Raw genomic sequence first — 16,196 nt, forward strand, 5'->3', positions numbered from 1 at the left:
GGTGGTCGGTGGCCAGCAGTGACTGAAGTCAGTCAGCGATGAGGTGATGTTGGACTTCAGTTCCACTAAGCTTCAAGCTTTTCTTTAAGTTTCAAGCTCCCCTCCCACCCGTGACGGAGTAAAGTAGTTCTATTTATAGTGTTTTGAGTACAATTAATGCAGAAATATGAACCACTTTGATCAGATAGCACTTTGATCAGATGATAGTTTGAAGAGCTTTATTCAATTAGATGACGTTTGATGAATAATTGTGTGCCTTAACGATGTTAGAATTGAGTGAGCTTGGGTTCGTTGAATTCGTCTCGTCGAGACGCTTGATTCAATTATAAACTCATCAGATTCTACATTCTTCTGACCTTTTAATGGCGTTGCAACCACCAACAGTTAAAAAATGTTTTAGCGTTGTTTTAGGTGTTGCACGAAAATGATAAAAAGTTTTAATTTATAAGTAAAGCCTCGTAGTCACCTGAATTTTGACCCAGCAACCACCAACAGTTGATTAATGCGTCAAGATAGCGATGAGAATCGCAAAAGGCACTCCAAGGTTAATAACGCAATTTGAGAATTAATGCAGAAGCTAAACGGAAACCTAGCTCATAAATTCAGAGATTTTTCTCAAGCTAGAAAACAAACTAGAAATCCACCCAAATCACCACCCAGTTGTCGGGCTCCTCAAATAAATATTAACCCCACTCCCGCACCCAAGTTGATTACTTCACTTTTCTTATAATTCCGACGGCGGTGGAGCGGCCGAGAAAGGTGAGAATTAGGGTTAGGGTTTCGAGAAACACTAATCGTTGCTTACCTCTGGTATCAATGGATCACTCTGTTAAGCGGTCGATTCCGGAGGAGGGCTCTCCGGATGAGGCGGATCCGATCTTCCCTTACGGCAGCGACGGTTTGTGCTGCTGCTTCGCCCCTATGTATTTGCGGAGAAACTCAATCTCCACGCCGCCGGAGTGGTGGGGACGGATTCCGGCCGGCGGCGGCGGGGCGGAGTTAGTTCCGGGTGGTGGAACCGGGGGGTCGGGGCACTGATGAAGATCCGTGAGTGGTCCGAACTGGTCGCCGGACCGCGTTGGAAGACCTTCATCCGGAGATTCAATCGGAACCCTAGATGTTCGAGAATAGCGCAGAAATTTCAGTACGATCCCTTCAGCTACGCACTGAACTTCGACGACGGATTCGGTGGATCGGAGAGTCCCGACAACGAGTCTAGATTGGGCGAACTCTCCTCCTCCTCCTCCAGGTACGCCATAACGCCGCCGGCGAAGCCGAGGATGGAGATTCGAGCTTCGCCGGATATCACAGTTGACCGCCCACGTGCACTGATCGGCCCTGGATAAATATGCAGGCTGTTGTTGGATTGGCACTTATTAATTGTGAACTCTTTGTATTGAAGATCTTAGTTTTTTTTTTTTTTTTTTTGAATTTTTTTTTTTTTTTTGTTTAATAAATTGTCAAAAAAAAAAAAGAAATTTTTTTTGAACTACTGAATTGATAAGTGCTATGTTATTTTGGTATTTGAGTGAAAATTTGAAAAATAGATGAAAGATGGTGCTAGATTTGTAAATAAGATTATTTTTAGTGCTATGTCTGTAATTTTCCGTCCATAGAGAAATGTAAATACTAATAATATAGCCTTGATACAGATTTAAACTAGTACTGATGATTGGCTATCAAATGAAAGGTGTAGTTGGGTCCTTTTAGAGGTTTCTGTCGTGTGTATAGTTATTAACGGTCTGATTTAAAGTTGAGTTGGGATCGTTTCAAAATCAAATTGAGCTGGCTCAAATGAGTTTTTTGGATCCTTTCCAGCTTGCAATCGGTTCGATTCGGCTTGAAATTAAAATGAGCTGGCTCAAATGAGCTATTTGGATCAGGTCCAGTTTTAAATTGGCTTAATTAGGCTCGAAATTGAAACTAGCTGGCTCAAATGAGCTATATGGTTCCGTTTCAGCTCAAAATCGGCTCTATCCGGCTCGAAAATGAAACGAGCTGACTCAAATGATTATTTTGATCTGTCTTGGTTCAAAGTAGGCTCTATCCAACTCGAAATTGTTGCATTATTTCGATCAGTTTCAACTTTAAATTGGTTTTTAGCATTATATGTATACTTTTTATAAATAATAGAAATACTTTGAGTTGATCTAGAGTCAGTTGGCCCTTCAATGTACCAAAAAAAATTGATGGCAAGCTTCGGTTTATCGTTCGGCTCATTTGTTTCAATCCGAGTTAAATTCAAATTAACGTTCGATCGATTATTAACACCTATATACTCAATTACTAAAATTTGATATTTATATTTATAACACCAACATGTTAAAATTTGAGTGCTATGCATTAGATATGTAAATATATAAAAATTGTGTGGCATGCTTATAAATCCCCCTTTAATAATAAATTTAGCAAATTTTATATGTTTTGAAAAGCAAGATTTATAATTTTGGGCTGCAATATAAAATGAGCTATTTGGATTTTTTTACATGTAAAAAAATTAAACATTAAAAATATAAAAAATTAAAATTTTAATATTAGATATATAAATATATAAAATTGGTTGATCATATTCACCCCAAAATTTTTAATGAAAGTTGAAAATTCTCATATTTTTCTGCAGCGACACTTACATACATATCACAACAATCTTATATATTTACATATATAACATTAAATATTTTATATTTATATCTATAGCATTTAAAATTTTTATATCTTATTAAAACTATAAATATAAAATTATAGATGGTTGTCGTGTAAATACATAAGTGATAATTGCAAATACATAAGTGATAATTGCGATTAAATTTTCCATTTTTTTTTATTAAAATCAAATCTTAACTTGATTTTTTGTGGCTTAATTGAGGAAAAGTATTACATCAGGACTCTGCACGTAGAGTTACGTGCGGAGTCCAACGAAATCACGTCACACGTAGAGAAAAAAAATTGGCACGGTAACGCAGATGAATATTCCCCTCCGTGTTATTTATGTGTTATTGTATATTATTCAAGTGTTATTTATGTGTTATTGTGTTATTATAATACCAGAAATATTCTCAGAACACAATAACACATGAATAATACATAATAACACCTGAATAACACGAGCGTAATATTTCCCTATGATATTATGTTCTATGATTTTATTAGATTCTGCACGTAACTCTACGTACATAGTCTTGATGTAACGTTTTTTTCTTAATTGAGAGCACAACAAATAGGTGTGCAGATCTTATTAAAATAGTAATATTATGTAAGCTGGAAATATATTATTTTTTTATAATGCCACATGTTTATCATCTCCTATCCAAATTTTTTTTATTTGTTAGGATTAATAATTGATAGAAAATAAATAATATTTTTAAAGATTAGACTCTCATCGATCTCAAAAAAAAAAAAAAAAAAAAAAAGGAGCCGGCTGCTTGAATCATTAAAACTGGCCAAATTGATAGTGAAAAATAAAAAATAATTATTTTATAAGCATAAAAATATTAGAAATGATGACAGACACCCAACCTAAATAATTGAAGAATTATTAATTGCACCAGGGCTATTTTGCATACTTACCAACATAGCATATGATTCTTATGTATTTATGTATATGAATATATTATATTTATTTATTATTGTAAGGTTATATGAATATATTATATTTGTTCTTATAATATAACATAATCATTGAGAATATTTCACTTATATCATATTTTTTAACCTTTCCATCAATATTTGCAAAAAAAAAAAAAAAAAAATGTAAAAATGATACTATTATGCATAATATACATGATATATGATACAAACTTCCATTAAAATCAAAGAAATGACAGTGCAGTGTACAAAAATGACTTCAATGGCAGCAAAACCCTAAAACAATATAGCATATTTAAAAAGTAGCTGATCAAAGCATTATATCATTCAATTCCTATGCATTTACATATCTAACAGCTAAATTTCAATTTTTACATACATACCGCGACCTTTCCATGTAAATGTGCATTTCACTTTTTAAAAGCTAAAATGGTGGCATTATGTATGTGATATGAAAGATTTGGGTGATACAAATATAAAAATAAAATAAAATTTAGGAGATGGATATGTAAATATATAGGAATTGAATGGAATCTAAAACCTCAAAGAGGGTCTTCCTTTGCTCCTCTTCTTCTTCTATGAGTCTTAGAATCCTTAATACTGAGTAAAACATCCCAAATAATCCATGGAAAGCTAAGAAACCTTTTTGAGGACCAATACTTTGGATGGCAGGTAATGTGATACCAAGCCGAAGCCATTTTCAACGACTCGCTTTCGCGGCAGCCGCCAAACCAACTCCTAACCTCGTGATGCAAACTCTTCACCGCAATCATAATCCGATCGGCAATATCCCCAAATTTCTTCTTATCTCTCAACACATAGGCCGAGTCGGTGCTTCGCACGAAGCCCGTAAGTATCTCATCTTCATGCTCGGCGCCGAAATAGTTCATCAAAAAGCTCAACTTTTCGGCGTACCGGTCGTAGTAATCTTCAGCCGGTTTTAAGAACATTTCAAAACCTTCGGCTTCGAGATCGGTGTCATATGAAGCAGCGGCGAGTTCTTCGGACCAGACGGTATCGGAAGTTTGCAGATTTTGATGAGTTGTGGCGGCCCTATAGAGTTTTCCTAAAACACCTTTGGAGGTACAGGTGGATCGGTCCAATCTCTCCATGAAATCAGGAAATTGTTTCGGTCTTAGGATTCGGGGCATCTCGGCCGGGACTCCGGTTTTGGCGAAATCGACGGCCATGGAGTGAAGGTTTGCCAGCTGAAGGCATTTGGGGCTTCGAGCTTTGAGGGGTTCGGAGTTGGCGTAGACGAGATGAGCGGTTGAGATGGCGCCGAGGTTGTCGTTGATCATGTAATCAACAAAGAATTTATGGATTTCCTGTTGTTTTACATGGGAGATTAAATCAATCAAACAAGAGGATAAGTCCATAATTCTAAGAATGAAGAGAAAAGTTTAAAATTCTAGAGGACTTTTAGTTGTTATGATAATGAAATGGCAAGAGATGGCAAGAAGGCACATAGATGACTGGGAAGTAAAGAGAAAAATGAAGGACAAATTTACATAAATACAGCCCAATTCCTATGTATTTACATATCTAACAACTAAACTTTATTTTTTACATCTATACCACCAACATTTTTAATATCATATAATTTGCAGGTTAGAAGAGAGACGTGGCCATCAGACATAATTTGCAGCCTTGTAAGTCCTTCAAAACTTAAACAGTGTTTGGCTAGAACGTAAAATTGCTGCTAACCAATTGACATTGTTAGAAGTGGACAAAATCACTGAAGTTGACTGGTGAGAAACTACAATACAAACATGTTAGAAATTGATAAAATCATAAAAGAATCAACAGGAATTGCGTTCTGTGATCAGAGGAAGCCAGAAACCTTATCCGACTTCACAAAAAAATTGACATTCTTCTACAGACATCTTTAACAAACCTTTACAAGAAGCTGTAAACTTCAAGCATGAAGCAAAAAACATAAATTTTGGATTTTGGAATTAAAATTGGGAGCAAGTAAAAAACTAATGCATTTCAGGAGAGATTTAGTAGAGCACACCTCCAATCTTACTTCATGATCCTGAAGACGTGGCCGAAGTCCAATGTAGTCCATTGGTGGATCAGTCTGCGGCGGAACAAGTCTTTCATCCCAAGATATAAAATACAAGTCCCCATCTAAATCTCCACCAGAGCACTCATTTGGATGTGGCCTAAGAAAAATGAAAATCCAACACTACAAAGAGGTCGCATAAGATATAAACTAGTATAAATTCATTTCTTATCAAATGCAAAACATATTGAGATGATGAGAAAATTTTCTCACGAACCTTGAATGCAAATTCAAAATCTAATAAATGGAGTTGCTTCATGTATAATACATGCATTACTAAAACTCAACCTAACATCTACATATATCCTACCAACAGACAAATATCATCCACATAACTTCTATAACTCTGTTACCGACCAACTCAAGGAAATATATAAGAACATGATTGCATGATTTTGAAGGGGCATTTTTCCATTCTCCCTCATCGAACCACCGATGGAGGCATGGGTAGAAGAGGCGGTTGGCGAGGTGATAGGTATAAATAGTTATCTTGAGCAACATTATGCAACAAAATTTCTCTATTAGGCATTGGCAACGAACACTAAAAGGATAAAGGAGACAGTTCGGGGAAAGAGGCTTTCAAAAGAGGAAATTTGTGGCATTAAAGAAGCTAGCAGCAGATAAGATGATCTTGCATGAGGTGTGAGATTTTCCTCAATCTCCGGTGAGCATAACAAATGGAGGAAATGTGGTTTAGTTTGGAAATGTAATAAGAAAGTGGGGAAAAAATACTAGTAAGATAAAAGTGAGAAATAGTTATTTGAGAAAATATATACATATTTCTAAACAAGTAGATCATATATCTCTACACAACTATGGATGCACATGAATCTAACCAAACCACGTCAATATCTTCGGTCTTTTTTTTGGTGTTCCCCTTGCCTAACATAATCATTGCTCTCAAGAGTGAGCGGTTTATACTTGACAATTCATATCAAAGTTGCGCTTGTTTTAGAGTCTATCGTAACAAGAAACCAATGACACACTAAAATAGGAAGTTGATGATCAATAACAAGTTCAATAAAAAAAACTTTAGCAACTAGAAAATGCAAAGCAAGGATTATTATGGCACGAAAAATAACATCTATCTTTAGGTCAAAGATAGCAACTATAAGCCATTAAACTTTGGATCTCCATAACATACATGCATTAGGAGCTGTACACTAACTACTGACAAAGAAACTCGCCTTCCATATAGTGCACATGAGGATCATAATTAGCTTGATGAAAGCCTTATCAGACGTGTGAAAGAAGCCTTTTGAAACAAATAATGTGGATTAAATTTTCTTTTAATATCAAAATGAGTAAAGATATTTTGATAATAGCAAATATCAATGAGTTTAATTTGATCACAAGTCGACTAAGCTTGATTGATATTAACTTTGATGGTAAATTTCATGGATTGAACTTATATTCATTACTAAAATGGAGACGGGCTAGAATTATAATAGTCATTAACAATTCATACGAGTCTATGAAATTGAAGTTCAATAATGTCCATAACTTGATTTAAAATATGGACATCAAGAGATAAGAATTATGTGAAGGTTCTTTTTATGTTGCTCTAAATCTTGAGAGCAAATGAAGGTATGCGATCACAGGCAATCAAGGAAATATATTACAATTTTAGTATAAGAGCGAAGCAAAAAGTCAAGGCTGTATATGTTGACAATTTTATAGGTTTGACCAAATGAAATGAGGCTGTCAATAGAGTAAATACTGCAAAGAGTCAAATGGAAGTATTGAGAGTAACTTCTAAAAATATTATTGATGACCTTAGAGGGAAATACAAAAAAAAAAAAAATTATGTTAAATGGTAAAAGAATAACTGTTTGCCAATGATGAACTGAGACATTACAAAACATTGGTTAACCCCCTATAAATGATTAAAAGGGGATGCTGCACAAAGATAACACTATCAAAACATTACATTGAAATTTAATCTCAAAGTGGGATCATTGAAATGAAAAGATTATTCTCAGTAATTTGAATTATAATTTCAAAACTATATAAATTAATTTCATATATTTTTTTATTCACTTCTAAGAACTCTACCCAACGTCTACAAATATATTACCTACTACATCATAAGATCGACTTAACTTCTATAAGTTTACCAGCAACCACCTCTAAGTATCATACAAGGAGATGGTTGAATGATGTCAATAGGCATCAATCATTCTTTTGTTTCATTTAGTCGAATGTAGAGGTGGCCATTAAAACATTTAAAACTCACCCTAAACATAGAATATCATCATTGTGGATTCAAACAATAAAGATAATAGGAATGGCTCGTATGATAAGAGACTCCTTACAGAGATAGCAGTGGTTCCCAATATTTCAAATTTGAAGTGTACTGAGAATCTAGTGCAAACTAATAATCTTGTAATGGAATATGTGCCTTCTCGTGCTGATGATGAATCAGCCCGAAGTTTCAAAAAAAGTGGTAGAAACTTCCTCTTAGAGCAAACATTAAATTTGATTCATCAGCTATGAATATGACGGAAACCTAGAATCTAAGCAATCATATGGTTATAATGGCAGTCTTCCAAAAATAGAAGCACAAGGGGATAAAATGTTTCAAATCTTAATTTTCAAGTGGGCAATAATAATAAAAAGCAATTTTCCAAACCCTAAGGTTTACCAAACTTCAGTCAAGATGCAATAATTTACTAACGATATTGGTATTCTTGACGTGTGTGAAGTTAATGAGGCCTTCCCATAATCGTTACAAGAAAATTTTCTTTTTTGCTATCATGTCTGTCGCTTTGTCGTATGTCCCTCCTTTTCAGTTCCTCCCTTCTCCTGGTCAATCATATGACTCGGGAAAGAGATATATTTGGAAAAGAGAAGTATACGACGATCGACAGACTGACGACTCCTTTTAAAATAAAAAAAAAGAAAAACAAACCAAAACAGAATGACGGCTCTGCTGGGGATGAGTCTCTTACTCCATACTTGGAGTTTTGCTTTCTGGGGTTATAGTCTCTCTCCATACTTATCGTGACCTGGTTTTCTTCCTTCGAGTCACAGTTGAGACTTTTTGTGAGACATTGGTTTTCAGTCAATGTGTCTCGATGCATTATGTCCCTTCTCTCACCCTCAACTGTTTGGTTGCTGCATTATTGCACGCATCGATGTCGTTGTACCTCGTGATTGCTTTCATAACCTCTAATTATTTCAGATCATTGTCCATTTTTGCCCGACGACGCGAAAGAGCAGGAAGATAGATATGATCGCTACTGCCGGGGGAACCTTTTCCCTTCTCCCAGAGCTTTTTCTGTGCTTTTGAAGGTGTCATACCTTTCAGTTCCTTCGAGCGTTTCTGTGGGATTATCTTATGTGATCCTACGCCCTCTGAGGCGTTCGCTCTATGCCCTCCCCCTTAAAAGGGGAACGTGCATATTGAGTTTTGTAAAGCGAGAGAAACTTTGTAGTTAGCTCGCTTGCAAAGTCTGGAGTTCATGAAATGGGAAAAGCTTTGTAGATAGCCCATTTTGCGACGCCGTGGAGAGTTTCCCCCTCGGAGATCCGGAGAGAAGCTCCCCACATTTCCTCACCAGAGCAAGAGGCGGCGGTGCCGCACATCCAAGGGTCTAAACCTTAGGTTTCCCAGGTGAGGTCGTGAGTACTAGCGTGACTCGCTATTATATGTAATCATTTGCACCTCATGATTTGCATGTGCATGTCTTGCATGTTATATATTGTATGTCATATATCGCACCGGCACTTGTACTTTGCACCTTGTATTTGCACGTTGTACTTGTACTTGCACCTTGTATCTCGCATTTGCACTTGCATCGATACCATTTGTGCCTCAACAGGTCACCCCAGACCGGTCGACACCACTTGTGCCGTGGTCGGTCATCCCGAATCGGTCGACTGATCCCTTTGACTCGACCAACCACCACGGCCCGGTCGACTGATCACTTTGGTCGACCAGCCACCATGGCCTCGTCGACCGACTACTTGCATCACTGCATGTTATGTGTATACATATGCACGATTGTTTGCATGTTCACCTTCTTTTTTGCATACCTGGGTCACTGCCTCCACAACACACCAATTTCTGCGGGCCACTGCCGCCACGACACGCTCATCTCCTCCGGTCATTGCATCCTCGGCACACCTTCTTCAGGCCGCTGCTTCCACGACATGCCCATCCATTTTGGTCACTGTCGCCTCGACACACTTTCGGACCGCTGTCGCCACGACACGCCCATCACTTTTGGTCACTGCCGCCTCGGCACACCTTTCTTTAGATCGCTGCCTCTACGGCACGTCCACCTTTCGGGTCACTGCCGCTACGACACACCAATTTGTCCGGGTCACTGTCTACACGGTATGCTCATATTTTCCCGAGTCACTGTCTACACGGTATGCTCATCACTTCTGTTATGTGACTGTTTGCGTTTGCATTTGCATTTTCATGTTTGCATGGGTAGCCAACCATACTCGTTAGGAGAGGGACCCCGTGTTGGTCGCGATGCCTTAACGAGCATTACTTGCTGGGTTGATCTCGGTGAGCAATGCGAGTAAGTCATCGGGACTGACATGAGTATGACTGTGCTAAAGATCTAATAGATCTAACTCGTGTCATCACTCTTCGTGACATCTTTTAGATCATTCGGATCTTTAAGATGGGGCCGGTATGTCGACCCCGTCAAAGTCATACTATACCTATACCTATCCCGCACTTAAATACTAGATTGACGCACTTTTCGTTAGATGGTATGCAAGGCTAGGATTTAGGGTGCTTAGATAGCCTTTTTGATGATTGCCTATTTTTCTCTATTGGATTGGTTGCCCTAGCCAGACATCTTTTTTTTGCATTGTGCTTGTGATGTGACTGCATGTTGCATATGTATGATACTGTGTTAGGGCGTTCTTCTACAGGGAGCCATGCTTATTTATATGCACACACACATGTACCGTTATGAGAGAGCAAGTAATGATTTCTGACTCTTTTGCTTGCAGATGTTATTAGCACCCCCACTTTTAAGACATTACTCATTATACGTCATATGCATGTGAGCTCTCCCGCTAACACTTGTTTTCATGCAGGATTGTGTCTTTTTCTTTTTTCTATGTACTTTTAGAGTCTAGAAGAGTCTTGTAGCAGAAATAAGATTGGACACGGGTTACGAAACGTTAGCGCAGGAATCACGTGGAGGGGACCAGGAGCAGATGCCGGTGCCCCGTATCTTAATTCTACATTTTATATTGATGTATAAGAATTAGGACCCGGGCATGTCTATGCGAAGTCCGACCACCTTTTTCTTTTCTGGGATATGTTGCCGACCCAGCGGCACCTGCCTATTTTATTATTTTGATTTGACTTGCTTTGTTTTTTGCATCATATTGCATGTCTGCAGTTGCATGCGTTTTCTTTGTTTCTTTCTGTGGTTTATCTGTGATTTCACAATATAATCTAGGCTCATTAATGACCATAAAATTGTAATTTTCTACAAAATTCAAATAAAATATTTAAAATAATTAAAATTTAGGATTAAAATATTCAGGATTTAAAAATTGTAACATTTATTTCCCTGTTTATATTAATAGAACCTCCACAATACTTAAGGACCGCTCTAGAAACTTGCATAAATTGCATCATATTTACATGTCCCGATGAGAAGCCACCGTGCTTCTTCAACTCGACTGACCCAGCGTATCTTTACATGGGTGGTTATCTAGTGCGTCTAGGGTGTTAGAAGGCTCCCCGACCCAGACGGGGTGTAAGTCTTTTTGTTTGGAGTGTTTCCAGCTTTGTAGTTGAACCTCCACTTTCTTTTCCTTTCTGAGACATTCTTGTCACTTCGACAGATAAAGTCCCACCTATTAGAGCTTCAGCTTATAGTCATAGGATATAGTTTCTTTCCTCTGACCTTAGGGCTACCGAGGTTCCTGTGGATGACGCAATTCACGGATTGTTGATCGGAGATCTCATGATGTGTTGGGTCGACTACCTTTACGACCAGGTAGACTTAGGGTCCTAGTAGCTGTGTACGACGAGTCTGTGGTACCCCGACCCAATTACCTCTACATTTTAGGATCACTTTACCTTCCTCTTGTTGAGCCCTGTCGTTCCTTGGCTTCGTTGATATCAACTTGACGACCTGATGTCGATGAGCCGCCGCCCATTTGAGATATGAATATTTGTCCTCTGTCCTTTGGCCCGGACGTGCTTTGACGTGTTGGGATAGCCCCGTCAAGATGATTTAGGTTATTTCGTGGGTCCCGCGTACAGATGAGCCACTACCCATTCAGGATGTGAGAGACTCATTCTCTGCCCGATGGCTTAGCGCAAGCTTTGAAGCATCGGGTCTGCTCCCACACGAAATAACCTTTCTTTGAGTACCTGTTGCCCCGGGCTCACGATAATCCAAGTGAAACTCCTTTTATCGAGAGTATTCTTTGGTACCCCCAAAATGCAATAAAATGCAATTAACTAAGATGCAATTAACTAAGTGGGATACGTCCCCTTAGGAGTGCTTTTGACCCCAAAACAGACACCTACATCTGACTCTCTGGTTATGAGTAGTCTACGCAGATATTCTTTCGCGAACATCGATTTAATGTGCATTCACCCGATCTTGTTTGGGCGGACACATTTAACCTATCCTTGCGAGGTTTACCGCACGCAGACTCTCCACGTTTTGTGTTTTCTCTTGTTTGTCGCTTTGTCGTATGTCCCTCCTTTTCGGTTCCTCCCTTCTCTTGGTCATTCATATGACTCGTAAAAAAGATTTATTCGGAAAAGGGAAGTATACGACGATCGACAGACTGAAGACTCATTTAAAAAAAAAAAAGAGAAAAACGAATGAAAACAATGTCATTAATTATTTTACAGTTTGTTTTAAACTTAATCACATGAGAGTTCTATGTAATTTCTTCTATTCTACCCTTTTCGCAAACTAGTTATAAAATTTGCTTCATGAATGGAAGAAAGACGAGCTTTTAAAGGACTGAAGAAATATCTCATACTTAAGTTATGGTATGTAATGTTTCTGCTAAGACGGGATTTTAGCTTGTTTTGGTGAGAGCATCTAGATTGTGAATTTGGAAGCAATGATACTGGAATACTGTAATTCAAGGGATAGCTCTATTCTGCAATTCCATCCCTAACACTAACAAGATCCCAAGAATACTAACAAATTACTAATTGGAAATGTGATAATAATTCTAATGTCATTGCATACACAAATAAACCACCTTAAATAAGAGTCGCCATTCACCAGCTAAATAAGCATCATGAAAATCAATTGCAAGGATGAGGGGACAGTTGTCTGTTAGCAACAATACATCGAGAAAAGGTGGACCAAAATGGAAAACTGACTACGAAAAAAATCTCAAGTAAGCATGAGTGAACGATATTTGGATGCAATATTCTAAATTCAACAATTAATAACTTTTAGGAAATAAAGAATCATATTAAAACAATTACCTTTCACCCTTTTGCGGAAAGACAAGGCAATCTACGAGTCCCATCTCATCAAGCCGCGGATCACAAACAGCCTCAAGTACCCTAATGTCACCAGGGTGGAGACAAGGATTTTTTGTCACAACTACTCTTCCAGTTATAACCACACTTGTAAGATCCGCATTCTGGAAAAAAACTTGATTTTTATCCTGTTGCTCTTCCTTCGTCATGGTCACTCTGAGAAAAACTTGGCCGTACTCTAAAGTGCCAGATTCATCCAGACAACCAATGAGAATTCGACCTTTTGGGACGAAAATTCGGCATCTACTTCGTATATCAGAGAGCTGGTACGCCCGATATGCTCTAAGCAACATAGAGAGGTAAGGCATGGAATTTGGTTCATATCCCCGCAATAATATATTTTCTACCTTTTCTTTTTCGGGTCCAGATATTTTGCTGATAACTGCTAAGGCGACCTCCCTATCTCTCACCATTTTGTCCAGAACATACATCTGATCATTCTGCATTTCCTCAAATACCGCATCTTCAACTCCCAAGGTAGACAGGAGAGAAATTATTTCACGATTTAGAAAGCAAGACAAGTACTTACTATGACTAGTAATATTAACCATTGTGTTGTTTGAATCGAACTTTAACATGCTAGGCCTCAACGAAAGCTTGCGAAAAGAAGTTCGATCAACAGCTAACACGCCCTTGTATCCTCCATATCTTATTTGAAATGCTGAAGGAGTATTGTTCATTCCACATCTTTGAGCTATTTGTTCAGCAAAGGATAGAGATATTTTTCCTATTCCATCTGAAAAGCAATATTTAATTCCATCAATATCACAATAAATATCATCAATAATTTCAACTTCTTTTGATTCAACGCACACTGAAGGAAAGGAAGAGCTGAATTGCTGGCCCATTCTAGCTGCACATTTAGACACGCTACGAATCTTGTTGAAATCGCCCATCCAATTTCTGATGCTTGCTGCAGTAACATCACCGTTTGAAGAAAACATCCAACAAGAATTTGCACGAAGCTGACTAGCAGAAAATGCTAAAAATTCAAACTTTTTTGAGCCGATAGTAAATCCGTCTTGGAGAATCGATAATATTCGATTATATATACCAGTTTTGTGTGTCTCATAACTAAATCCTTGCTCAATTCTTGACGACAGAGCATCAGACGAAAGCTTACCCCAGTCTTCATCAACGAATGAAACCCTAAGGAAATCAGAAGAATATGCAGAAAAATGCTTTATCACATAATTGGAGTTCTCCAGTTCAGGGCCTAACAAATAAACTTTTGAAGGAGTAATGAGAGCTCGGTAGCACCTCATTAAATTTTGCGATAGACTGTTATTATTAGCTGGTGTAACATTCTGATTTCTCCTCATGTTCAGCAATTCACGTTCAAAAAACTGTACTGGATTGGTGCAGGTTGATTTCAACTTCTGCATTTTCATAAAAATTTTTAGAACTATGCCTGAATCTTCTTTTCTAAGAATATCAATCAAATCAGTGGAATGTAAGAGAGAAATCTTCTGTGTTTGAACCAGAGAATTAAGCTGAAAAAGAACGTCATATGACAGCTCAGTTTTATCAGAACAGCCGAAAATAGGAAGTAGTTTTGGCATCGAGCCAAATGCGTCTTTCTTACTGAGGACAACATCTCCCATTTCAGAATAGTAGGGAAGTTTTCTGAATATTTCAGAAAAAGCCAGACAATTTCCAAGTTCCAGGCAGAAGTAAGAAGATGAGCCAAGAGCTTTGGTTGATGAGAAATCCGTTGTCCTTAACCAAACAAACTGATAATCTTCTTTGCAGATATGAAAGCGATCACTACTGAATTTTGGTTTCAAGTTTGTGCCAGAAACTCTCTGATATATTCTTGGTGCAAATTTGAGCTGCAAAATAGGACTTTTAATTCACCAATTGATGGAAAGAATCCAAGGATCTAGTTCCGCTACCAGTAGCAGGAAAAGGAAAGAATCATAATCAAAAGAAATTATACGATAAAAAGACATTGTTATCATTGAAAACTGCTAAACTGGAAAGATGTTATCATAGGGAAGTGCAAAGTTAAAATATTGGCTTATTACTACAATGAGTCCTCATAATTTCGGATATTCTTCTCCATATTATCTTCCCTTTATCATATTCTACATTATCTTACCTGCAACAGAATCGAATTCAACCGCCCTCCTCCTCCCACGCAGCATCCATGGCTGGCGGTAATATCTTCCATATTCACCCCAAGCTTGAAGCTTTCTCTGCCATAATCCAGAAATATCTCCATCTTCTTCCTCTCAGGCATGAACTCCAGCACAACCGCCTCCCACGATTCGAAGACCTCCATCCGGCCCTCATCGCCCAAGATTCCAGCGTGGAGAATTCCTCCACTGATGCGGTTGCTTGCATCCACAGCCCTGGGAAAGATGTCTTCCGGCGAGGGGAAGACGGCGAGATTGGAGCGCTGGAATATGGGAAGTCGGCCCTTGGAGGACATGAGACAGGCGATCTCAGCGGCAGCCAGGGAATCAAACTGGACGCGGCCGAAGCCGAGAGACATCCAGTTCCGGTGAGCGGAGACTATCTCGCAGGCGAAGACAGGACCGACGGCTGACTCGAAGAAGCGCAGCAACTCCTCTGCGATCGCCGTGCGGGGAATGTTGGAGACGCGGACGGTCGATCGAGGAGCGCCCATTAGGGCGAAATGGGGTGGCTGGGAAACGGAAGGTGGGCGGAGGAGGGTTTAGGGCTTTGGAGGTTAGAGAGAGGCAAAAATATTAAGTTGGTACTATTCACAATGAAATCACGTCACGACACCCACGCGATAGAGAAAAAAAACGGGACAGTAATACGGGGAATATTTCCTCCCACATTATTGATGTGTTATTGTGTGTTATTCATGTGTTATTGTGTCCTGTGAATATTCCTGGTGTTATAATAACACAATAACACATGAATAACACAAAATAACACAAGAATAACACGAGAGAGAATATTTTCCCGTGTTACTTCGTCTTTTTTTCTCTGTCATGAATATTTCTCGTATTATTCAAGTGTTATTGTGTGTTATCTTGGTGTTATAATAACACAATAATAACACAA

The 16,196-nt window shown here is 38.3% G+C and overlaps 1 protein-coding gene and 1 pseudogene across 1 annotated transcript; one reads left to right on the forward strand and one right to left on the reverse strand.

Annotated features, from left to right (window-relative positions):
• The first annotated feature begins 634 nt into the window (after window positions 1-634).
• LOC110030586 lies at window positions 635-1,426 on the forward strand (annotated as a pseudogene).
• Window positions 1,427-4,052: 2,626 nt separating this feature from the next.
• Window positions 4,053-15,851, reverse strand: LOC110030584 (probable RNA-dependent RNA polymerase 2). The gene is made up of 4 exons (XM_020733359.1): window positions 15,259-15,851; window positions 13,101-14,989; window positions 5,603-5,753; window positions 4,053-4,913 (listed from the first exon to the last, which is right to left on the reverse strand). The coding sequence occupies exons 1-4, from the start codon at window positions 15,787-15,789 to the stop codon at window positions 4,128-4,130; spliced, it is 3,357 nt and encodes a 1,118-aa protein (XP_020589018.1). The 5' UTR covers window positions 15,790-15,851; the 3' UTR covers window positions 4,053-4,127.
• Between the last annotated feature and the right edge of the window lie 345 nt (window positions 15,852-16,196).

This window comes from Phalaenopsis equestris, unplaced genomic scaffold (genome assembly GCF_001263595.1).
Source record: "Phalaenopsis equestris unplaced genomic scaffold, ASM126359v1 Scaffold000741, whole genome shotgun sequence".
Lineage (NCBI taxonomy): Eukaryota > Viridiplantae > Streptophyta > Magnoliopsida > Asparagales > Orchidaceae > Phalaenopsis > Phalaenopsis equestris.

Excerpts from the sequence above, each read along its gene's own strand:
- LOC110030584 (XM_020733359.1), bottom strand. The coding sequence starts at position 15,789 with ATGGGCGCTCCTCGATCGACCGTCCGCGTCTCCAACATTCCCCGCACG. Across the intron at positions 5,754-13,100 it reads TTTCCGCAAAAGGGTGAAAG|GCCACATCCAAATGAGTGCT; the intron begins GTAATTGTTTTA and ends CATTTTTCTTAG. Across the intron at positions 4,914-5,602 it reads ATCATGAAGTAAGATTGGAG|GAAATCCATAAATTCTTTGT; the intron begins GTGTGCTCTACT and ends GTAAAACAACAG.